At 33.9% G+C, this 25,035-nt stretch overlaps 1 protein-coding gene across 3 annotated transcripts in view; it reads right to left on the bottom strand.

The window, feature by feature from the left end:
* The window catches only part of TCERG1 (transcription elongation regulator 1), a 43,162-nt gene continuing 18,127 nt past the window's right edge, over nucleotides 1-25,035 (bottom strand). For 2 of the 3 annotated variants that reach the window (XM_087709597.1, XM_087709598.1), the window contains 15 exons: nucleotides 24,020-24,220; nucleotides 21,556-21,671; nucleotides 20,165-20,253; nucleotides 19,718-19,878; nucleotides 17,539-17,605; nucleotides 17,182-17,317; nucleotides 16,196-16,285; nucleotides 13,930-14,048; nucleotides 11,814-11,964; nucleotides 4,672-4,836; nucleotides 4,008-4,190; nucleotides 3,633-3,812; nucleotides 2,530-2,613; nucleotides 2,277-2,377; nucleotides 1-1,192 (listed from right to left, as the gene is read on the bottom strand). In XM_087709597.1, the coding sequence (XP_087565723.1) occupies nucleotides 991-1,192; nucleotides 2,277-2,377; nucleotides 2,530-2,613; nucleotides 3,633-3,812; nucleotides 4,008-4,190; nucleotides 4,672-4,836; nucleotides 11,814-11,964; nucleotides 13,930-14,048; nucleotides 16,196-16,285; nucleotides 17,182-17,317; nucleotides 17,539-17,605; nucleotides 19,718-19,878; nucleotides 20,165-20,253; nucleotides 21,556-21,671; nucleotides 24,020-24,220 (2,045 nt within the window). In that variant the 3' untranslated portion in view covers nucleotides 1-990. Of the gene's footprint in view, nucleotides 1,193-2,276; nucleotides 2,378-2,529; nucleotides 2,614-3,224; nucleotides 3,367-3,632; nucleotides 3,813-4,007; nucleotides 4,191-4,671; nucleotides 4,837-11,813; nucleotides 11,965-13,929; nucleotides 14,049-16,195; nucleotides 16,286-17,181; nucleotides 17,318-17,538; nucleotides 17,606-19,717; nucleotides 19,879-20,164; nucleotides 20,254-21,555; nucleotides 21,672-24,019; nucleotides 24,221-25,035 lie in introns of those variants that run through there. The other variant, XM_087709599.1, reaches the window with a different exon arrangement.

Here is a 25,035-nt window from a genome sequence, read left to right as displayed (position 1 = left end):
TATAAAAAGGGTTGGTTTATTGTCGTTCAAATACATAAACTGAACAATCCCAACATTTCAAAATTAAACTATAGAAACACAAGTTTAACATTCAAAACAGAAACATAGTTTACAAGAAATATCCAGAAAAAAAATCCATATTCTAATCCAAAGCAGATAAGAGACATTTTAATAGTAAATAAAAATGTTTTTGTACAACCATGCTGTCCTGGCAATTTTTTCACCCCTGTGTATTTTCATTTCAGAGCAACACATTACCAAACTACCAGGGAAAGCCACTTGATTGTGCCTAACCGGGGGGGTGGGGGGTGGTGTGCAGGTGGGGGGGGGGGAGGGAAGGGGGACAGGGAAGAGAGCAGCCAATCAAGGCAGGCTTGTTAACTAGGTCAAATGGTGTTTATATAATTTGGTCACTGCACTTTTATTTTCCTCTCATGCTGTATTGGACATTAATGAATCGGACATTAGTCCTGATTTATGCAGGAAAAGTCACACATGAGTAAAAGATTAGGCCCTATCTTTCCAGGTTTACTGAAGGGCACTATCTCACTATGGTCTTCTGCACTCAATAGATTAATCCTGAGTGCATAACCTTAACTCTTCCATTAGGACATCTGGGGTATTTTTACAGTTCTCAACTTTAAGTCATATGTCAATCTTCCCATGGCTTTGACATGTAACACTATCAGCAAGAACACTTCCAAATGCTACCAATATCCAAGCCTTGTACATAGATATTGTATTATTCTAGGATTGAAAAATCACTGGAAATAGTTGCATGGTTAGAATATTTGTCAGTCATGCAACAAAGAGAAAAAGCATAAATAATGCAAATATTCTCTCTGTACAGAGACTGCTTAATGTTCATAAATGTTGCTTCCTGGATGGTTTTGCAATAGGTTCGTGGTAATGCATATGACTAGACCTGACAGATGGCTCATGCAATTTTCTTGATTTAACGTAAACCTTTTGTTCAAGAATATTTTATAATTATTTTGTTGTTCGCCTTGTAGGTTCTGAAGCTGTAGGTGGTGGAGGGGGACCTCTGCGATCTAAGTCATCAACATAGGATACGATGAGTTTTCGCCTTTCCTCTGGCACACAGTCTAGTACCAGATAACGTTTGTCATTCTGTAATATCTTTTCTATATCTTTCAGGTGTTGGTCAGATTCCTGGATTAATTTTTTGGATCTGCAATTAAGTATAAAGATTATCGTTATCATCAAATGAGTGAACGTTACACAAATGAACTAGAATTTGAGGGGGAAGAAATATTAGGTGGGTTCACTGCCTTGAGTTATTTATAAAAATAACAACATGAGGATTAAAAAATTATCTGGGTTTCATTTAGGTAGGACAAGTGCTGACAAAGACACAATATCTAAACTATCCTAAAAGACTACCTCTTCAGACCTGAAGTGAATTAAAGTATTAGGAGGGTAGGACTGTTTAAAAAATTGCTCTGTCATTGTTAATGCTCTATATACAGGATTAGGCTTCAGTTTTGACAGCTATAAGGTTTAACATTAGCACTAATTTAAGCTGTAAAAATGTAAATAGGGAAAAGATTTGTCACTTTGTAACCAAACAACACTGTAGGAAACACATTCTCATAACCGTTATAACCAACCCATAGCCTAGTCCAGGATAACCTTTAGGATCAAACTGATCTTATTAATATTTAGGCAGCATTAGGTTGATTTTTAGAACTGCTGATCTCTTAAACTTGAATGAAAGCAGAATACAATTTGTCTTGAGAAAGAGATTGTGTATTCCCATACAATGATGTCATAAGGAAGGTTTAAAAATCGTAATGCTTGAAGAAACTCTTTAGGTGTGGGGCCATTTTTTACTTACAAGATTGTTCTTCAGGAAGCAGAACACCTAGATCTAATTCAATGGTCACATATAAAGTACCTGCCTTTGTCTTCTATTAAGAAATAACTCCGTATCATGCTGAATATATATTCCTAAACTTTTGTATAATTAAAAGTGATTTAGTTCCCACAACACACACAGACACAGACACAAACAAGTTTCCTTGTGTTTCAAATGAAGTATTAAATTCAATTTTCAGAAATATCAATGTTAAACACTCAATAGTGAATCACTATCACTAACTCATAATCTGGTACTTTTTGGAAAAGAGGATAAACCAAAAGTCCTGTTCCCCAAAACTACAATATTAACTAAGTATAATCCCATATTAGTCATTTAAGATAAAAACAATACAGAAATGAAGAAAGCCATTCATGTACTGTATCTTATAACATACCTGTATGTTATAAATTTGGTCTCTTTCAAAAGTGTTCTGAAATCAGCTTTGGCTGTAATATATTTGTCTCTGATATATTCTTCAAACTCCCTTTGCTTTTTCTGCATTTAAAGAAATAGAAATAATCACTAGAAATTTCTGCCGGATTATATATTTTTTTCTTGAGGACAAAAAAAATACAAAGAGGAGGTTGTTATATTTACTTTTAAACAGTAAGATAAAAAGCCAGGGCAAACCAGTACAAGTTTCTTACTCTGTCACTGGAAGAGAATTTAATGCACCTCGGATCTTCTTTAATTATCTTCTTTACTTCTTTCCACGTTGACGTTAAGGTAATCTTTGAAAGAAAAAAACAGAAAATTGCAGGTTTAATGAACGAAGTATTTAAAATTTAAGTGTACGGGGCCATGAATAAAGGATTATCTGCAATTTAAAGCAGATGCATCCCCATCTACCCGCAATCACAAACCTGTCATGCATCCCAGGAAAAAGCATGACTCTTTTAAAAAGTTGTGAATAGGCACTACACTTGTTCCAAGTCCTTTTAGACTTAAGTCTGAACCAGCACTAGTACAGGACTAATAAATACTGACTATGGTGTCACAATAATAGAATATTTAAATAGTGCAAGATACAAGAACTCCCTGTTATGTGAAGCCAGCTTCCACTGCATGGCTTTTACTTTGATACATAGATGTGCTGCCTATTTTATTACCCAATGTTCCCTTTTTATATCTCCTCACTCCTTCATTGATGGAAAAACATAGATGGTTCTATTTCATTCAGGAAGAAATTACAGAAGGTACTAACGGAGCTCACAGATCTATGAATCTGGTAATTTGCATGTTGAGCTGAATTTTATTTTACTGTCCAAACCTTTTTAAAAGGATGATAATCTGGGATTATTCATTAACAGTATTTAAAATAAATAAAATGTGAGGCATTTACCTTGATACTATTTATATTAGTATATGCCACTGCACCTATTGGTAAGTTGTTTTAAGTATAGCGATACATACAGGATCAAATCTATTCCCTCTCTTGCCAGTGATTGGTTCATACATTCCTGAGATCTCCAGCCCTTAAAACACTAAAAGGGAACAAAAAAATGTTTACACAAATCCCTCAACTACCTTTTTCCTATGGTTTAGCTCTAGAAGTAGAAGTGAAGTATAGGCTTGTTCTAATCTATCAGCAATGGTTTCCAGATTTTGTGACTCTTAAAATAATGGTTAATTGGAAGACACTAATTTCTCTGAAGAATAACGTCATTAAGATACAAACATAAATTGAACTAAGGAACCACAAAATTATGACATTAACATTCGGGGAAAATATAAGATGTATTAGCCTTACTGATGAAGTTTCATCTAGAAGTTGCCGGAAATGTTCTTTTTTCTTCTTTGTAAGTGCCTCAATGTGTTCATTAAAAAGTTTTTCCTTCTCTTCTCTTTCCAAAAGGGAGCCAGATTCCCAACGATGATCTTTTCGAAGTGTTCGCCTTGTATCAGACCATGACACATCTGAAGATCGTACCTAGCAGAGTAAAACAAATATTTCCTTACCATATACTGAAAAGTGCTGATACTATATACTAAAGCAACAGCTAATCTAGATTTGTCCCCCATGCGATACAATTGAGGAATCCATGTTCACACCAGTGTTGTCAGCATTTCAAAAATTACTTTCAGTTAAAATTGCACAATCAATTTTAATGCAAAGAAACCTCACCATATCAGATAAGAGCGCTTTGAAATTCTGGATAGCCTCTTCTCGTTTGTGCTGTTCTCGTTCTCTATCAATCTCTTTTGTCTGCTCTGAACGAGCTTTTTGAACTTCTCTCTCTCGTTCACGCAAGCTTGCCTCAATTCGTGCTTGTCTTTCCATTTCCTTTTCTTTTTCAGAGTCTACATTCTGAAATACAATCCAAAGCACACATACTGCATTTATATTAGGCTAATAGATAAAAGTACTAACAAAAGTAAATTCAAGCAAAAAACCCAATATACTTAAAGTATGATACACAATGACAGAATTATGATATTTGTGTTGCATCTTCTACAATCTTTTTCTGACTTAAAAGAGAAAATATACACAAAAAATTAAAAAATACCCTAACATTAATATACTAAATTGATACAAATATATCAAATATTCATTAAATAATAATAATAATGCTTTACCCTTTCAGAATGCATTCTTTCATTTGAAATTGTTATTTATTCTAGCAAAAATAAGATAAAAACACTAGTCTGAGAATACAAACAATGCTGACCACTAATCAATTGATTTCTAAAAACAGCATTTCACAAAACCGTACTTCAAATTCTATACCAATTAATCCAACAATGAAATACTAAAAAAATGGCAACAGTGTTGTCATTGACATACATACTTTGGCTATTTTTTCAATATATTGTTTAAAAAGATCCTCTCTTTGCGAAGAACTATCCACGGCTTTGTAGCGAGGGTCAGTCTCTACTTTGTCCTTCACTTTACTCCAGCGAGACTGACTGTCCAAGTGATGATTAGATAGCAGTTCAAAGAACTCCATTTTAATCTATGATTTCAATTAAAAGACAAAAGAAAAAGGGGAGGAAAATAAAGTTACATTGCTTACCAAACATTCCAAAAAAATGTTAAAAAGCAACAAACTTACCGCAATGAAAAATTAGTTTAATTAGAAACTGAGTTATTAGAGTATTAAGGAACAGAAGTAATGGCTATGTTTACATGTATGTCAGAGAACTACTTCAATACTAGGATATTTCTTAACAAGTTTATACTATGCTGGTATACTTTACTATTCTGTATTAGCACTGGTACAATAACTGCACAAGCAAGCCAAGCTGTGAAGACAGGCCAGCTAATCTATATAATTACTGAAATAGGCCATATATGTGCATAAGAATAAATACAGTGGGGCAAAAAATTATTTAGTCAGCCCCCAATTGTGCAAGTTCTCCCACTTAAAAAGATGAGAGAGGCCTGTAATTGACATCATAGGTAGACCTCAACTATGAGAGACAGAATGAGAAAGCAAATCCAGACAATCACATTGTCTGATTTGGAAATAATTTTTTTTGCAAATTATGGAGGAAAATAAGTATTTGGTCAATTCATCTCAATACTTTGTTATATATCTTTTGTTGGCAATGACAGAAGTCAAACATTTTCTGTAAGTCTTCACAAGGTTGGCACACACTGTTGCTAGTATGTTGGCTCATTCCTCCATGCAGATCTCTTCTAGAGCAGTGATGTTTTGGGGCTGTCACTGGGCAACATGGACTTTCAACTCCCTCCAAAGGTTTTCTATGGGGTTGAGATCTGGAGACTGGCTAGGCCACTCCAGGACCTTGAAATGCTTCTTACGAAGCCACTCCTTCATTGCCCGGGCAATGTGTTTGGGATCATTGTCATGCTGACCCAGCCAAGTTTCATCTTCAATGCCCTTGCTGATGGAAGGAGGTTTGCACTCAAAATCTCACGATACATGGCCCCATTCATTCTTTCCTGTACACGGATCAGACGTCCTGGTGCCTTTGCAGAGAAACAGCCCCAAAGCATGATGTTGCCACCCCCGTGCTTCACAGTAGGGATGGTGTTCTTTGGATGCAACTCAGCATTCTCTCTCCTCCAAACACGACGAGTTGTGTTTCTACCAAACAGTTCTACTTTGGTTTCATCTGACCATATGACATTCTCCCAATCCTCTTCTGGATCATCCATATGCTCTCTAGCAAACTTCAGACAGGCCCGGACACGTACTGGCTTAAGCAGGGGGATACGTCTGGCACTGCAGGATCTGAGTCCCTGGCGGCATAGTGTTACTGATGGTAGCCTTTGTTACGTTGGTCCCAGCTCTCTGCAGGTCATTCACTAGGTCCCCCCGTGTGGTTCTGGGATTTTTGCTCACTGTTTTTGTGATCATTTTGACCCCACGCGGTGAGATCTTGCGTGGAGCCCCAGATCGAGGGAGATTATCAGTGGTCTTGTATGTCTTCCATTTTCTAATTATTGCTCCCACAGTTGATTTCTTCACACCAAGCTGCTTGCCTATTGCAGATTCAGTCTTCCCAGCCTGGTGCAGGTCTACAATTTTGTTTCTGGTGTCCTTCGACAGCTCTTTGGTATTCACCATAGTGGAGTGTGGACAGGTGTCTTTTATACTGCTAACAAGTTCAAACAGGCGCCATTAATACAGGTAATGAGTGGAGGACAGAGGAGCCTCTTAAAGAAGAAGTTACAGGTCTGTGAGAGCCAGAAATCATGCTTGTTTGTAGGTGACTAAATACTTATTTTCCACCATAATGTGATTGTCTGGATTTGTTTTCTCATTTTGTCTCTCATAGTTGAGGTCTACCTATGATGTCAATTACAGGCCTATCTCATCTTTTTAAGTGGGAGAACTTGCACAATTGGGGGCTGACTTTTTTGCCCCACTGTACATATAGCAACTTTCTGCAATCTGGTTTTCATTTGGATAGGTGGAGTTAGAACTTGCACAATTTTCTAGTCACTGCTGAGAACTGCAGGAGTTTAACTATAATTGGGTTAACTATAGAAAATAACTATATTAATCTGGAAGGTGCATATATTAGGGAAGGCTGATATAAATAAATCATGTAATGAAAATATATAGATAAATATTATTGTGCATTTTCCTCTTTAAGGAAATACAGGGAATGCTGCCTGAGTATCCACACTTGTACTGAGTTTCCTAGAATACATGGATGGGCAAACAGTACTTCTGAATACCAGCTATTATTTCACAGAAGCAATATTTGATGGGATATATAGCCTTGCCATATTAATACATTTTTAAATACTGCATTCACCCGAATTTCTGGTTTAGGAATAAAGCATCAACATTTATATATGTGCAATAAAATCAGTAAGTTCATCTTTCATGGACATTGGGGATAATAGAAGCTGGAGATTTAGTTTAAAAATCTGTTCAACGGTTACAGTTAAAATTTCACTGAAAGCTAATAAAACAATATGTGGCTGACTGAAGATTAAAACAAAGAACATAGGTATATTTCTATTGTATTAGAATTTGATAATCAAATATTTGCTTTGATATGGATTTGCCATAATTTTTAAAGAAAATATGGGTAAATTATGACACCTTCTTTAATTGGTAAATAATTAGAAATCAGTAGATACAGAGCAGAATTCAGCCTACACTAATGTGTTGCATAAAATAATTATTTTGCAAACAAAATATAGGTTTTCTTCTTTCCTATCCCACACTCTTAAGAATTCAAAGGATTTTCATCAACAGAAATGCTTGCAAAATCTTAGGGTCTACATATGTATGTAATATGCATACATCTATCTATACACATATGCACCAAACATAAGATACATAATGGATGCTTCTGATACATCTGCACTAACTCAGTTTTGGGTTATGGGTGCAGGGATTTTAATTGCAGTAGAGCAAATAATTCTTTTTTAGTGCATTGCAATTCATATAGTTCCTAATCACATGAATAGCTTATTCACACATAATAAAAACTATGATCCATAGGACAGAGCTTTTTAGTGAACTCAGTAATTTTATCCTGTTAATTAGCAATGGTCACCTTTCAGAACATTTACACTTTTTTTGGTATAAGAGAGAAAAGATTTTACCCTAGCTGCTACGTTCAATGAATTAGCCTGACTACACTATGCCATTTCTAAGTCCCCCATACATCCAGAATTATATAGGGATATAATGATAAAGGTAAATTCCGTTTTTAATGTAATAATTTCTCTCACTGTAGTATCCTCTAGATTTACTGGGCTTTAATTTCTATTATTCTCAACCATGTTGACTAGGAATGCTGAAACTGTAGTCCAGTACATCCAGAAGCGCAAGGCTGGGAAAAGGCACATTAAGAAAACCAAATCTTGTGCGATTATTACCGCTTGATGCATCTTTACTGGTCAATTAAAATTTGCATTTGTGATTCCTTTTATCATTAGTTGTAATGTCTACATAAAGGGCATAATACTAATAGTCTGTGGATATTCCTCAATATTGACATTTGGTTATTGGCATAGTATCCTCACATAAAAGTACATCAATGAATTTTTTGCAGTAGAAAATCAAATTAAAGAAGAAAATAAATGCCTTATTTATAGCAATTTGGTAAATTGTCCATCAATCGCAGAAGCATAATATAATTAAGATTTGCAGCATCCTTATTTTTTATGTGGCTTGGGTCCAGAGATATCTTGTTTTTTTGTGTTAGGCAATTTTATTTACTGTTCTTGATTTCACTGTCCTACTATAGCATTGGAAGTCTACCACACACAATTGGAAAGGATTCCTTGATCCCCAGATTGAGTTTTTAAGAGAGCATATAGTGCTATAGTGGGAGGGAGAGACCAGGAAAGTGTTGTATCAGCAAAGTTCCACTTTTCTCTCTCTGGATCCAACACAATATCTATTATTTCAAAGTTGAACTTAAACATATTAGTAGTATTGAAATATAAAGCTTTCTAAGCCAGATGTAAGAAAATTACAGTTCTGCCCTATCTTTAAAATAAGGATAATTGAACAGGCACACTCATGAATAAATGCTACTTCTCTTATTTCTTTTTATATCAGCTCTTGAACTTAATATACTATGTCGGTAGTCAAATCAAAATAAAATTGGGAGATCATTTTAGAAAGGCTTGGGATATTACAACTATAAAGTAAATCTTGTCCATCATTCACCCAGCATGTATCCCTGTTTCTATAGAAACAGAAGCTCTCATCTCCTAGCCATGTTATTTTTGTGACTCTGTTCCAAAAGAGAAGGAATAAAAGGGTGAAAAGCAGCTGCAGTATTCAGATCTAATAAAGGAAATCAATTCTGACAACTAATATTTTAATTTAGTATCATTGCTGAAAGCTCACAAAATGTGTAGTTTTCTGCAAGATATGTTACTTAAAAGCTGTTCCACTTTAAGATTAAAGGAAAAGCAAAGCAGAAATCACACACAGATATATATATATATATATATATATATATATATATATATATATATATATATATATATATATATATATATACATATACACACACACACACACACACACATATATATATACACCTGCTTGGGGAAGAGAGTAAAGTGTTTCAAATCAAAAGGATAGACTATGAAATTGTTTAGACAGGTATTAATCTGATAATCCTCTGAAGTAATTCCGTACTTTAAATAAGAGTAAGGGTCACATATTTTGAGAGGGCACATAATGGGGTGGGTATAATAATGAAGAGGTTGACGCAATCTTTGCTTTCTCCACTTTAAATCCTAATGTTTGTTGGAAAGGCAAAGATGTTTCTATGATATGTGGTGAGCACCTCATTGCTGTCCTCTCCCACTCCATAAGCAATGTGCTAGTCTTCTTTCATATTACCCAAATCCTATGGTTAAGCAATAGAAGTTTTCAATGAAACATCTTTAATCTATTTCAACATAAAAATCTGACTGCATGATATACTATTTTTTTATTTCACCTTTAATTATTTTCTTTAATTTAAAGATTCTCTAGGAAACAGAATTGGAAAATATCGATAAGCAATTAATCAAAGTGTGCTGTTTCCAATCCTTACTTTAAAGGGTTTATGGAGAAATCATGCAATAAAATTCTTTTCTGATAAACTGGCTGAGAAAGCTTCAAACATTGTGGGGCACATTTCTTGTTAACATTTAGCTATTCTTTGTAAAATAAGAAAAACAAGGCAGAAAATACTGTTGTGTATTTAGAAGGACTGGGGTTTTTTTTTTTGGCAGATTACACATTCTGGGTACAACTCTCATCACTTCACAAGGAAAAAAACTGAAAAAAATGTAAAGTACCGGAACTGCGGGAGGCTAAAGTCACCACACAGAGATACCAATTCTTTCCTCACTAGGGAATCCCATAATACTTTGCGTGTCAGTGATTGACAGCTGTCAGACTGAACTGATTGACAGGCCGCACAGCACAAAACTGTAAAATCTATCCACTTGTTACAAAACAGAATACATAAAATGGTTACAAGAGGTTTTGGGAGAAAAGAAATAATTAGTTTCAAATACAAAGATAAATGCAATATTTAACACAAAATATTACTGATGTTGTTCATGCAATATTTAAGAATTTATTGATGATTATGGCTAAGATGCAACAGTAATTTTTAAACTATAACTATAGAATAAAACAAACTATAGTTTAGGTTGAGGTTTCAGATTTTACATATTCACCTCTAGACAGCTGATGACTTCGATATTGTATGAAGACTAATTGCTATATCTAGCATTGGACAAAGGATTGATCACTGGGCATTACTGTTTTCTTGCTTTTCACCCACCTGAAGATCTCTAGGTGTACCCTCCTTACACAAGAGGGCTCCCCAACTCTTCAGATCAGAGTGAGAGGAGTACAAGAGGAAAAGAGAATCCATTGATGGACACTGATACTACCATATCAACAAAGTAAAAATATTATTTTTATAAAGTAAATTGTGACTAAATTCAATAGGTTTTATTCCTAGATATGTGAATCTATGGCAATGCATCAGGAAATTTTCTATTTGAATCTCTTATCTTCCATAAACTAAACCACAACGCCTTAAGCTAGTCATTCTTACTCCGAGTTCCTTATTTGCAATATCTTAACAGTACTTACATATCCATTTATAAGGGTTAACTGGAATACGATGTATAGAGCACTTCTGAACAATAGGCACAGCAGGAATAACAATTACAGTAATAGTAGCAAATTAAGAGAATGAAGTATAACTATTATGAAATTTATTTAAGACCTATAAGAAAATTCTTTTTTTTTTTAAAAAAAGTTGAAAAACAGAATATGTATCATTTTAACTTACGAAATGTTTATGAATGACAGCTTTTGCATGATATATCACATGTCTTTTTGTTACCAGGAACTTATATTGATTTCAATTAAAGGTTAGTTAGATATGTTTTTCCTTAATTCACCCAGTTAGCTGGGGTTGTAAAGAAAGCTTCTATACATTTTAATGTTAATACTGTTGAAAACATGCATGCATCTGCCTTCCCCAGTGATATGCACTTTGTCTCTTCAAGTGACAGTGCAGACAAATGACATTTGGAATTCATTAATTTTTGATAGGTGACCTTTAATTTTGATAACTAGCCAAACGAAAACATATTTAGTGAATTATATTTTAAAAAAACCAACAACAGTAAAATATTAGCATTTAGGCAGAATGCCATTTAAAATCTGCCCACAAGGAGGTCTCAGAATCTGATATACAGAACTAAAGATTTGGTTAGCAATGGTTTGATTAGCAAGATGGGTCTTTACCTCCAGTAATTTAAAAATAAGTTCTTGATTCTGAAAGAAGGGGGCAAAATACTACATCTTCTAGGAAATGATGTTCTTCTGAGTTTAGATGCAAAATTCTGAGGCCAAAAGGCAGAAGTAAGTAGTGGGAATGGGACTTCCAGCAATGAGAACCTGGAAGCCTAGCATGAGTCCCTCTCATTCATACTGCTTTTATCATCTTCATATGAAAATCTTACCTTCTCTCCTCTGGTCTTCGAATCTTCTTTTTCCTTCTTTCTTGCTGTTGTGATAAATTCATTAAACAAGGCCTCTCGGTCTTTCATTTTTTCAATTGCTTTGAAACGTGAATCTTTAGCATGCTTGAATGCAAATTCACTAAAAGTAGTTCTGTAAAAAATGGTAAGTGTACTGATTTGGCAGCTTTCTTAACTGGAAATGTATTCTAAACACAACTTTGCATTCTGCTGCAAAGTATGTGCTAAACACTATTACATAATTATCTTCCCTTCAGATGTAAGACCAAGAGGTAAAATATTTATTTTCATAAAAAAGGGCAGCCTTTTTGATTTCATCAAAAATTTGCAAGGGCAGCCCTGCAGATTTTTGATTTATAAAGAGTATACATGTAGAATAAAATTTCCAGCAACCACACAATACTCGTTGAATGGAAATTCCTTATTCACTGGTCCTGAAATTCAAGGTTATGAATTAAAAAATTAACAGTACTCATTTGCCATCCAATTGTACCAGGTGTGAAATTAGTAGCAGCATCTGCCAAGCTTTACACTTTGTCTTCTTGTAGTTTTGCTACAAGTTATTCTCACCTTCAGGGCCAGATTCCAAATTTCAGACGTGCAGTAGATATAATACTGCCACTTACCTTTAAAAAAAAACCATTATTGTGCTTTTTCCAAGATCTGATGCTAATCTGACCCCGAGATTACGTGAGACATTATAATCCTATGAATGTTTTCATCACAGCATGGAAATAATTAGACTTGGGAAATCCCGCCTACTGTTGCTGTAGGGTAAATTAAAACAAGAGAAGAATTTGGTAGCTTGTTCTATTATTTAGAAGTGAACTTAAGCCTATGCTAAAGAAAATGACCTGCAAAAACAAGTCTGGGCATAAATTTGTAAGCACAGAAAATATAGAAATGACTTTCAAGGAATGCAAGTGTCCAAAGGGACATCATCATTACCTTGAACTAAAAGGGGGCAGGGGAAGCTACACTATAATGACAAGACATGCAAAAGTTATCTTATTTACTGATTATAAAAACCAAACAATAAGTATATAGTAATAGATTTGATGCAGACTACTTGCAGTGAAATTCTCCTACTGGAAGAAGTTAACATTTCCTTATATTTCCTCTTTCCAGCAGCAACCCCTCCTTGATTTGGGCCCTTCCATCAAGGAAAGAAGTCTTTCTATTCACAAAAGGACAAATCAGAGCTAACTTATTCTACACCCTTTGAAATATAAAAGGCAATTTGGAATTACTGAGATACAACTATACTAAAACAATTATATTCAAAATCAGTAATACAGCTATTCCAAATATTAAACTATTAAAAAATTACAATTTTATTGTATTCCAGAACTTCAATGTAAAGATATGCTTACTGATTCAAAATTCAGTTCATCTGTGTTCAGTGGAGCTTAATCCCAATTAACAGTATTAAGGATCAGAAGCTTAATGAAAGATGTCTTTGAGGATAGTAAGTCAATTCAAGCAAAATAAATGCAACAACTGAAAATAAGCCAGTAGATAGCAAACAACTGAGAGTTAATGCAAACTAATTCCTAACCAGTTTAGATAAATAAAATTGAACAGTTCTGTAAAGTAATAATTATATACAGTCTAACAATGTATTAAAGGCATCCTGTGTACAATATGACGTATTTGAAGAAACCCACTTGGACATTAACAATAAAAGACTATAGCCAACTAGCTGAATGATCACATAAGTCTTTCCCTTTGTTGACAATCGGATGGCAAAAGGATCCAGGAATGTAGTTTGTGAAGTAGATCAAATAGATTTTTAAAAAAACACTATAAGGTATCATCAGCAGTTCTTATAAGGTATTCAGTATTAATACTGTAACAGGGGGAAAGTCCTCCATTGCATCATATATTTTCTATATTAGGATTGTCAATGGTTAGCTAAATTTAGGAAACATTACAGTATTACAGGCACGGTTTACTAGAGTTAGTAAATTCATCCTCATGAAACAAGTCAGGATTCTTTCATTTTCTGAAAGTCAACATGCATAAAGAGTTCAGGTTACAATTAAAACTGGGTATCTTATAAAAAGGGTGTGTGAGAGAGAGAAAGACACTGACTTACCTAGGATTAATCTTTCCTTCTTCCATCATTTTCTTGAAATCTTCTTTGGCCTGCATAATTTTATTTTTCTTTTCTTTGCGTTCTTCTTCTGCCCTGGTTTTTACATACTGATCAAATACCTGAATAAATAGTAAATATAATTTTGAGCATTATTTCAAGAGAACAAAGCAAAGACTAGGATTACTATTTGCGATGATGTAACAAAATATCAAAGAATATAAAAGGTCTCCGTGAATCTCAAACTCACTGAAATGAGTATCTTTCAGTAACAACTTTTACACCAAAGCATTCTATAAAAAGCAGTTTTACTGCTATTTTTTAATGCGACAAATTATAGTAAGAGAAAGAAACAGATATAAACAGATGTTTGCTTTCAATAAGAAGAATTCACGTAAGTGTATTTGTCAAGGAAATTTTCCAAAGGTAATTGATTCCAAAGTCAGATGAATGGAATATGCTCAAATGAATACCTCCCAATGGCCGATAAGAACTGACAGGTTGGGCCTCCTCCGGGTGCCGTCGACCGGACAATGCTGGCTGGCGGCCTCTCGGGGGAGGGCCTTCTCTGTAGCTGCTCCGGCCCTGTGGAACGATCTACCCGCAGAGATCCGGACCCTTCCCATTCTCTCGGCCTTCCAAAAAGCCACCCAAACCTGGCTGTTCCGGCAGGCCTGGGGCTGTTGACCCATGAATGAGGTCCAGCCCCCATCTAAGTCGAGTGTATGGTGTGTTCCTTTTAAATCTGTTCTCATCTTTTCCCTATTTTTTTATTTTTTGTTTTATCCTTGTATTTGTAAGCTGCCCAGAGTCCTACGGGAATAGGCGGCATATAAGTTTATTAAATTACGAATTACAAAATGTTCCTTCCTTCCTCTACTATCTGAAAATATTAAGAGATATCACAGGACCCTGACCGATGGAGTAGGCTGCAAAGCTGGAGATCAACATGGAAGCAGACTATCTAAAACCTGAGCAGAAATAATTAATTCTGTAATGCAATAAATAATTGTACATTTATCAAAATAAATACTAGGTACCCTTAGCAAGCTTGCACAACTGCTTCAAATGCTGTCTATAGTTATCTCTGCACGCATACATATGCAAAGAAAACACTCCCACTGTACCTGTCAATGAAAAAAATATGTTCCGAATGCATTCATATGAAAAACCTTCAAAGCAACTGTTTACTTTTTGGGAAGGTCACAGCAGTTTTGACACTTTGAGAGATGCTCCTTTTGCGTTAAAGCACTCGTGAATTATCTATTTTCATTGCTTTGCACAGTCCTAAGATTCTTCTTCTTCCTCCTCCTCCTCCTCCTCCTCCTCATTATTATTATTAGCATCATAAATAGTTGGATAAGATAAAATTCCTTCTAAGATAGATCATATGATTTCGCATGGAAGATATACATGAAACCATCTTGATTCTGAGGTGGCTCTATTAATAACTTTTAGAGTGCGTGTACACACACTCACGTTATGTATGTATGTTATATATGTTAGAATATTTTTGAGATGCAGACAACAGACTCATCCCCAATAGCATGTGCCTGCCTTTAACAGGAATGTAACACGGCAGAAAACATCCTGCAGCCTATATGGCTCCATATGCACCACTCAGGTGACCCTGAGGACAGAGATAAACCTCTCTAAAGGAATGCAAATGGACAGCTGTCTGCAAGGAATATAAATCTTTCCATCCCTCACCATCCAGTCAGAGCTGAAGAAACTTCTTGAATGAGCAGCAAAACATCTTCAAAGAAAAAACAAGAAAGTCCAGCAGCCTCCTGAAAAAAGCACTCTTGGAACAACCATGACCTGGATGACTGATGACTCCATAGACATATGTTAGAAAAATGTATCCTTCTTTGGAAAGTTTTTCATCTAACTACAGTAATTCAGCATCTTTTGTAATCAAGAATTTGTTTCGTGTTTTAATTTATTTCTATAGGTATTAGTTTGATGCAATTTATCTGAAATAAGTATTTCTTGTTTGTAACTATTCAAAGCAGTACCTATGTAATTTGTTGAAGGATGAAGCTTCTATTTTTCAAAAGAAATACTGTTTTAGAAGTTTTCCTCCTTCCTCTATATAATTGAGAACTTCAGTCATTTAAAATCTTCCAGATATTAACAAAATAAATCCAACTGAAGAATAAACTGTATTGTAAAGAGCCTCAAACATTTCCAACCTTTAAAAACCCTGGTTTTGTATTTTATTATATGAATATAATACATAATTTATTTAAAAGACCTTTTCTTTTACCTGTTTCCTTTCCTTGGGGTTAAGAAGGAGGTACCGGGGATCAAAAACAATTTTGTGTAGCTCTTTTTCCCATGTAGAAAAAGCAGAAACCTTTGAGAAATAAAGTGGGGAAAAGTAATGATTTTGCAGGCAATTAAATTCAGGCAAAAAGATACAAGTTGTGCAATTCTGCTTGAAATCTACAGGGCTTCTATTAGAAAGAAGCTATAGCTGAAATCTTTACAGCAGTTTCATCACTAATAGATGATGAACTGCAGGAAGTCAGCAGGGCCAATTTCCACACTAATTGGCTCTGAAAAACGTCTACATAATTACAGAGAACTAACACATATCTAATTACTCATTAAAATGACCACTACTGTGTGACATTTAAAAACTGCTATATCAAAAGAAAGCCTTGAAGTTTTGTTCTGACTTTCTTTGCTTTCTTAGGTCTCTGCAGAGTGATCAGAAATTCCACTTTCTCCTCATAAATTGAAGTACTATGCACACAATCAACTCTGTAACATGTAAAAGGGAAGATTCTGAAAGCTCAATTAGATTTTGACATTTCATAGAAAGTGCACCAAAACCAGATGTTTCCTTACAGTTCTTAATCAAAGTGCATGTAAATCTTTCAAAAATGAAAATTTTATTTATTCCCTAACCGCAAACACTATTCAATAATCAAGAAGTACTAAATGTGTTTTTGACAATGGTAATATGGGTAAATATGAATAAACAAGAGTGACTAATGTGTTTTGATTTCTGGTCTAAATCTGGACTGAAAAGAATCCAGATTATGTTTCTTTTAGTATTCTCTAACTGTAGAACAATCATTTTCTCAAAAGAGGAAAGATTGGAGGCCAACTTTTTTGATTATTTTATATTAGAGCATATGGCAATTTATGTATCTCATCAATTTAGGAAATAGTCCTCAGTGATTGCATAAACAATGAAATACTTTGAAAAATTCATATAAATGTAATCTGAGAATTATTTCTGACCCCTCTTTCCAAGAGCATATCTTTGAACTGTTTCATTCGAGCTTCGAGAGGGACGATGGCTCTTTCTCTAGCAGCTTTAATTTCTGCCTCCATGGCAGCCTCTTTTTCCGAATCCATGTCTTTGTTATCTTCTTTCCTATAAAATAAAAACATATGGTAGAATTTATTCATTTATTTATCAAAGTTGTATCCCACCAATTTCATCATTTTGGACCAATATTACAATTCAATGATCTGTTCTTTATACTCAGACTACTACTACTTCATTCCGAGTTCAGAAATAAGAAACAGTTAACTTAGCTTTATGGTCATAGAAAAGTTGATCATGTGCATTCTTCCTTTCAAATAGAAACTTACTTCCGCTTCTTTGTTTTAATAGGCTCATCATCATTGGCTTCTTCTAGCATTTCATGCTCATCTTTCACTGTAAAAGAAATACATTTTTTTTTACTTTGTAGATCATTCAAATGTATTAGTTATGCCTAATTAACATCCACATACAAATTTTAATGAACATTTTCTTCCCTCCATTAGATCCCTCCATTAGATCCCTCCATGCAGATCTTTTTTTTTTTTTAAATTATCAACCAGGTTTTGATCCATTGGATGCGATAGGAATTGACAGACCAACTTGTCACCTGTCTGATGTTGTGGGCTAAGAGGCTATGACTAGCCCACGTCACCCAGCCAGCTTTCATGGCTAAAATTTGACCAGTAGTCATCTCCTGGTTTCTAGCCTGGTGCCTTAACTATAATTAAATCCCACATTATAAATATATCCCATATTATAATTAAAAGACAAAATACTATTCTACATTAGCAGCTTAGTATCTTAAAATTCAATATATTTCTTCAACAACATACAGTTCCAGTTAAAGTTTAAAAATCCACATACATTTTTTTTAAATGGATAGCATAACTTCCAGAAGCTATTATTCTTTCCAAGAAAGATCCAAATCGATGAAAGGACTAATTGATACTACCTTTGAATTGAATTATCACTTGAACAATACAGAACTATTTTACAGGATACAAGGACCACCAAAGAACCTCAATGAAAATACTGTAGAAGACATGGATTTCAGGAAATAAAAGACTTAATTAGTGCCAGGCTAATTAATACAGGTAATCTTCACCGGTTTATTAATCTTCACCAATTAATACAGGTAATCTTATGACCAGTTGCTTAACGGGCGTTTGAAGTTATGGCAGATCCTCCAAAAGCTACTTACAACCTGGTCCTGAAGTTACTGCTGCTGCAGCACCCCTGTAGTCATTTACCTGTATGTCTGAATCTCTCCTACTAGATCCCTATGGGCCTTGGCCTGGCTTTCCACCCTACCAGGACCCATACTCTCCTTCTCTCTTACCTTTCGAAGTTTCTCAGAGCTTGGGTTATAGAAGCATAGCAAGCTGCTTTATTGCTGGGCTTTACGGAAGGCCTCCATTTTCCAAGCAGCCACATTGAACTGTGGTAACTTGGAAAATGGTGGCCACTTCTGGGATCACACCACACTGCCCAGCAACAAAATAACTTGCTATACTTCCTAAAAAGAGCTTTGCAGCCTTCTGCAGCATTCCACAGAAAAATCAGGTTTATCCTTTAGAAATACTTCTATTTTAACTTCTAAATATAAGCGCCAATTTTGGCACAGACTTCTTTTAGTCATCCAATGCTAACTAGGTCTGTTCCTTATACCACAATACAATACGATACTCTACATAGGCTAAATTTGAAGACATTTCAAAAAGGTCTTACAAATACATTAGCCAAGCTATAATTTCTTTAGATTATGATTTCCAGTCATAACTGAGAATATTGTTTATAACCAATATAGCAACTTCAAAATCAGTGTTATTCTGCAATGAAGATGGCTTTCTCACCAGTATTTTGAAACAGTTGCAATTTCTGAATTATCTCCATATAGATAATTCTCCACTCTATTTCATGTAAAATGTGTTAACAATAGAGCAAATATGTGATCAATTCAATTACTGTAGTTTAGTAACCAGCAAAATCTGGGAAAACCAAACCCCAGATATAATCTTCAACTGCTGCTTGAGCAGGATCTTTCAAGTTCAGAAGGATAATCAACCTGGGCAAACCAATGCCATTTCTGTCCCATAACATGACAGTATTAATGTTACTTTTAGGACCCTTTGTAGACGAATCACTTCTTTCTGAACAGACCTCCATAAAAATGGATGGCAGAAGATTAAGCAAGGGATACTGAGTAGGATGGTTGTTGTTTAATATAAACTATTTTAAATGTATGTGTTAATCTTTACCTCAGAAAAGCTTTAGCAATTTCCTGAATCAAGATGCTAATGCTATGCCTGGCTATCTGTAGGAGCCATAAAGGGCAGAGATCTAGTTTACAGGTATTAACAATTAATCTTATTTAATTTCCAAAACTGCAGACCATTCACAACTATTTCTAATCTATATTATATTATACTCCTTCATATCAAATGCAAATTTTAAAAAAGTAACCTGTCAGAATTAATTGAACAAATAAGTGACTTTTAGCCTTACTTAGTTTTTTTCCTTCATCCATTCCTTTTTTATGGGGAGGTTCCTGAATAATTTTATCCACATCTGCTCTTCCTATTAAATCATCTGGTCGATCCCACATTGATAGTCTAGTGGTAGGGTTATAAAAGAAAACCCGTTCATCACCTGTCCACACCACACACCTAGAAAAAAATATAGAATATAGTATATAATTGTTGCAGGGTTTAAATAATATTTAATTTTATGTGAAAGTTAACAAGCAAGAAAATGCTTTTTATTTTAATAGACTATGTAGAGTAGAGCTAACAGTAATTTTAAGAACATTTTTCTAATAATAAGTAAAATCTCCTTGAAGTTGAGTTCAACTCTTGGAAACTTGGCACACTTGACCATTTCCTTTCCAACAAAATCAAAGTGGTTGGTCACTGCCTTCTCCACACAATCAATTTGAGAACAAAGGCTACATACCAGGGAGTACCAGGTATAGGTGTAGTAGCAACGGGTTTTGCTTTCTGAGCAGCTTTCTCTTCTTCAGTCATTTCTTCTTCTTTGGGCTCCTGGTGAGAAATATTAAGATTGAACATTCAGTCATTATTTATACAACACTAGCAAAAGAAAGAACAATTACTTTTTTCCTACTATAGAGATGGGAAACATTTATCCCACCACCTCAACATGTAATCTGTGAAATTAAAAGTTTCTCTGTTATCTCTACCAAAATACCTTGTATCAAGGACTGCATCTTCATTAGATATTTTTAACTTTTTCCACTGGAGAAATGTGGGATTGCAATGAAACAAGAAATTAAGATGGTAGTTTCAAAATGCAAGTAGTCCCCAGGACTGCCTTTCCTCCACTTACACAAAAGATACCAAGGTGTTGTTTTAGGAAGAAATCCCTAAATCTAAACATTTAACATTTAACATATACATTTGCGTCTATACAAACTCTACATCTTGCATAGGATTCAGTTCATATTGCTATAATAATGATTACATAAATGTAACATAACTTGTGCAAGATTTAGTGTAGTTACAAATAAAAATATTGGATCTGATATATGTACAACAAAAAATGCTTTCACAAACATTGCAACCATTCTAAATTAGGTTAGATTAGTTAATTTATACTGAGACTAAATAAAAATTAAACACATTTTTAGAAAATAATGAGTTAGAGCTAAGCCTTCTTTCCATGAAGGAAACAAGTTCCCCCACATCTGGAAGGCTTCCAATCCAGTCCCCAATCATCACTAATTCACCACTCTTCTAGGAAAGAGTGCTGGAGTGCTTCTCGTCACCATTTGGTACATTATAGAATGTACCAAATGTGATGAGAACTGATGAGGAAAATCAGTAAAGGCTGATCCACAGGAATTTCTAAATTCTATTTAGATTTTTTTTAAAAAAAATAAGTAACCACTTAAACCAACCCACTATTTATTAAAATCTCAGCAATAAACCTACCAAAGACTTAAATAAATTTAATAAAATTTAAATTCTGTGCTTCCAATATTCACTTTATTTGTACATTTCAAAATATAATTGGCAACTGTTCTATATATAAAGTACTGAATATGTACTTTAAAATATACTCCCAATATCTGCAATTACAATATTTTGGAACAAATCTTAACACTGCTCTTTGTTTCTTCATATAATCTGTAATATTAAACAATACTTCTAAATAATATAATAATATATAAAAATATGCAGTTAGCATTAGAAACCATCTAAATGGCAAATAAGTTCACTAAGTTATTTCAAGGTGGTATTAGTTTATATTTATCTTGATGTCACTTTGTTATTAAAAGAACAAACAAATATCAAATTAGACTTTAGGTATATCAGAGCTTTTACCTCCTTTATAAGTTCCTTGATGGGTTCAATTTTGGGTTCTTCTTCTTCTGTTTCCATAGGCAAAGGATCTTCAACAGGTTCTTTAATGCTATCCTTCATTTTTTCTTCTACTTTTTCTATGAAAAATGTATAATTTCTTTATTTACTTTCCATCGGTTGTACATACTTTACTTTCCACTAATACATTCAACCTCATTTTCTGAGCAAAATTATCAAAATCAGCTTTATACAACCCTCCCACCCCCAAGTTAAAGGCAATGAAGATTATGCTTTCAATGAGCAAAAATTCTTTAGGACAGAAGTTATATTGCAGGAAGCTATAATAACTACCTGGAAGAATCTATTTCCCAGTTCTGAATGCTGCAAGTATTGTAATTGTGTCTTTTTTCATAGCCTTGTGTAGTTTGCTTTCACTATTTTCAATCTACATAGAATGCAACTCTCTTGAGTTTTCCTACCCTGTTAAACTGGTACCTTAGCTTTTAAAACCTGCTTTTAAAAACAGATTATTTTACTGAATGAAGAATGAGTTATAAGATTTTAAGTTTCCTTACAGGAAATCACAGAAGAAATAGAACCCAGGAAATCATTATAGAGCTACAGTTACACAAATACACAAAAGAATATTAGATAGCTAGGTAGCCAGACAGACAGATGAAGAAAAAATAGCAAAATCATGAGACAAAATTATTATTTTTAAATGAAGAGGAATATAGGACTAAGAAAATGTTGGTGAACAGGAGAAAAACCTAAAAAGTTACCTTCAGAGTACATCTATATATTAACAATACAAAATAATTTTAAAATGTCCAAAGCAAATTAGATTGCTCTACTATATGCAGTATAGTATTTACCAATGGCAATTTGTCATTTGCCAATAGCAGAGCAATCCTTGAAAAAAATTCATTACAACTAATGTATTGACTCCAAATTAACATTATGAAAAAAAATAACATTTTGAAGAATTATTTTTAAAAGTTGATGAATGGAATTGGCTAGACCTTTACATTCACAATATCAATTCAGAATTCAAGATAATCACAGGAAAAACATGGTTTTAAGCACTATTTCAGATACCGAATTTAGGACCATATTTAATCCCCTCAGCCAACTCATTCATTTTCAAATTGCAATGGTAATGATTCTAGATAATGGGTTATTTGCAATGATAATAAATACCAAAGTTACATTAAAAATAATATTCAGTTGTAAGCAATTATATATATAGGAATGGCCAAATTAAGTCTATTAGAAATGTATACATACAAATTTGCTATATATTTCTATGAGGAAAATTTACTGATGAAAAATAAATATATTCACCAAACAGCACTCAGATAAGTATTAGTATAGCAATACATTTTTTGGGAAAATCAAGGAAGGAATACAGAAACACAAATTGAGTTTACTTATTCTAATTGGTAAAACAAATATTCTGAAAAAATGGTCTTTTATTAGCATTGCAATGTAGTAAAACATCAAACTAGATAAACGCTTCTATAGTAGTTGTTATTGGCCAAATTCTTTATTGAAGACAATCTTCAATTGTGATGTCTCTTTCCTGCTGCTCGTTAATGCTTTGTTCAGTTTCCCCTTTGCAAATCATTCAGTTACTGCAATCATTACACTACCCAAAAAGACATACTATGTTTTCTAGCTCTGTGAATATTTACAGCCGTAAGTCATACATCAAAAACAAAGTGTCTACTCTAAGGACTGCAGATTTTTTTTTTTTAATGGTGTCATTTACTTGTGTCAGTTACAAATTTTTTTCACGGCAAATTGAGATGCTTTGAGAAATAGTGAGTGGCATCAATATTTTTGCCAGTGTCTTGTGCGAATTCTTGCAGAAAAGTACAAATATATTAACCACTATACCAAACAGTTGATTTTATCCACTTTCTAGATAAATTTTGGATTTATGAGACAAAAACTGAATTTCAAGGAAGAGAGGGATAAATGCTTAGCAGTAAAATAAATAAATCTGAAATTAGGCCCCAAGAAAATATATGATTTTAGTACAGGAAAGTGCTAGACATTGCTATCTTCAATTGGAGTGGACCAATTGAAAATAAATTATAAAATCAAGTGATGAATAGCTTTGTCAATTTTGTGAACATAATGAAATTGTTAACAAACTGAATCATCAGTGAAGCTTAGAGTGCTTCAAGAAAGAAGGCAGAATCATCCAAGATGCATTAGACATTTTCTTCAAACTTCTCACTCATCCAATATCATTATAACTGTAAACCAGTAAACCCGCCCCGTTCTCTTCCTTGAACTAAAGGTTATTGATGGGTTTTCTTTTTACAAGTGCATTTTCAGTTTTGAAACCACTTATTGTACATTTGGTTTTAATAGATATCTTATCTCAGAGTCCATAAAACTGAGGGTTCGCTGCAATTTGTCTTAATTTTCTGAACCAACTTTCATTGTATATACAAACCAAAACTAAACACTGTACCTTTCTCTTTCAGTTCTTGAGGCTTCTCCCATGTTGATTCTAAGGTCCTATTATTATAGTAGTATGTCTTCCCATCTGCTGTTTTGTACTCTGTCCATTCAGAGACTGCTGTTGCTCCAGCCAATGCAGCAGGTGAAGCGGCAATAGCAACCTGAGGATGGATCATAGGTACAATAGGAGGAGCCATTCCTGGCAAGACACCTACATAAGAAGGAGCAATAAAAAGGCAAACACTGATGAAAAGTAACTCTATTAATTAAAACCACCAACCTAAAATCAATATATAAAGCAACTGAAAACTGAGCCATTACTAATAGTTCATATATTTCTTCTAAATAGTAAAGTGTGCTTCCAGCACAAATTCTAATTACTATCATTCCTTTATTTCACAACCACCAACTTCTAACACAAAGTGTAGTCAGCATTCGACATACCATGTGAAGCATTCATGTTTAAACAGTTTTCTAATGTTTACATTATTTTTTAGCATTAAGCAAGTAACAATAATTTACTCTCCTTGAAAAGTAGCACTTTCAACATAACTAAGAGTAGTAAAGTTTAAAAAGCCAACCACTGCACAGTGAATATCAGTAAATAATCACAGTGCTTTTTTTCCCTAGCTAAAAGTATGTGATCTACCCAGTTTTATATATGAAAGGACCATGAAAAAGAAGAAACACTTATAAGTTTCATTTCCTACCAATGGTAGTAACCATTTATAGGAATTGCTATTTTTTCTGTCTTTTCAACTTGAATATTCCAATTTTGATAGATAGCTTCTTTATAGTCATTTTTAACAGGAAAAATATTTCTGTTGAAAATTAACTTTACAGTATTTTATTTCTAGATCTGATCTTTACTTAGAACGATTTTGGAATACTTAGTAGAATTTAAGATAGCTGTTGGGTTAAACAGTGATAGTTTAATTTGATGAATAATATTATGGTTTATTTATAACCGTGTTGCCAATTAAGAATTTTTCTTTTATGTACCTCAATATAAAGTATATATGTTAA

This window comes from Thamnophis sirtalis, unplaced genomic scaffold (genome assembly GCF_051295495.1).
Source record: "Thamnophis sirtalis isolate CommonGarterSnake01/CBP01778 unplaced genomic scaffold, rThaSir2_p1.2 scaffold_3, whole genome shotgun sequence".
Taxonomy (NCBI): domain Eukaryota; kingdom Metazoa; phylum Chordata; class Lepidosauria; order Squamata; family Natricidae; genus Thamnophis; species Thamnophis sirtalis.
This window is presented reverse-complemented; position numbering and strand designations above follow the sequence as displayed.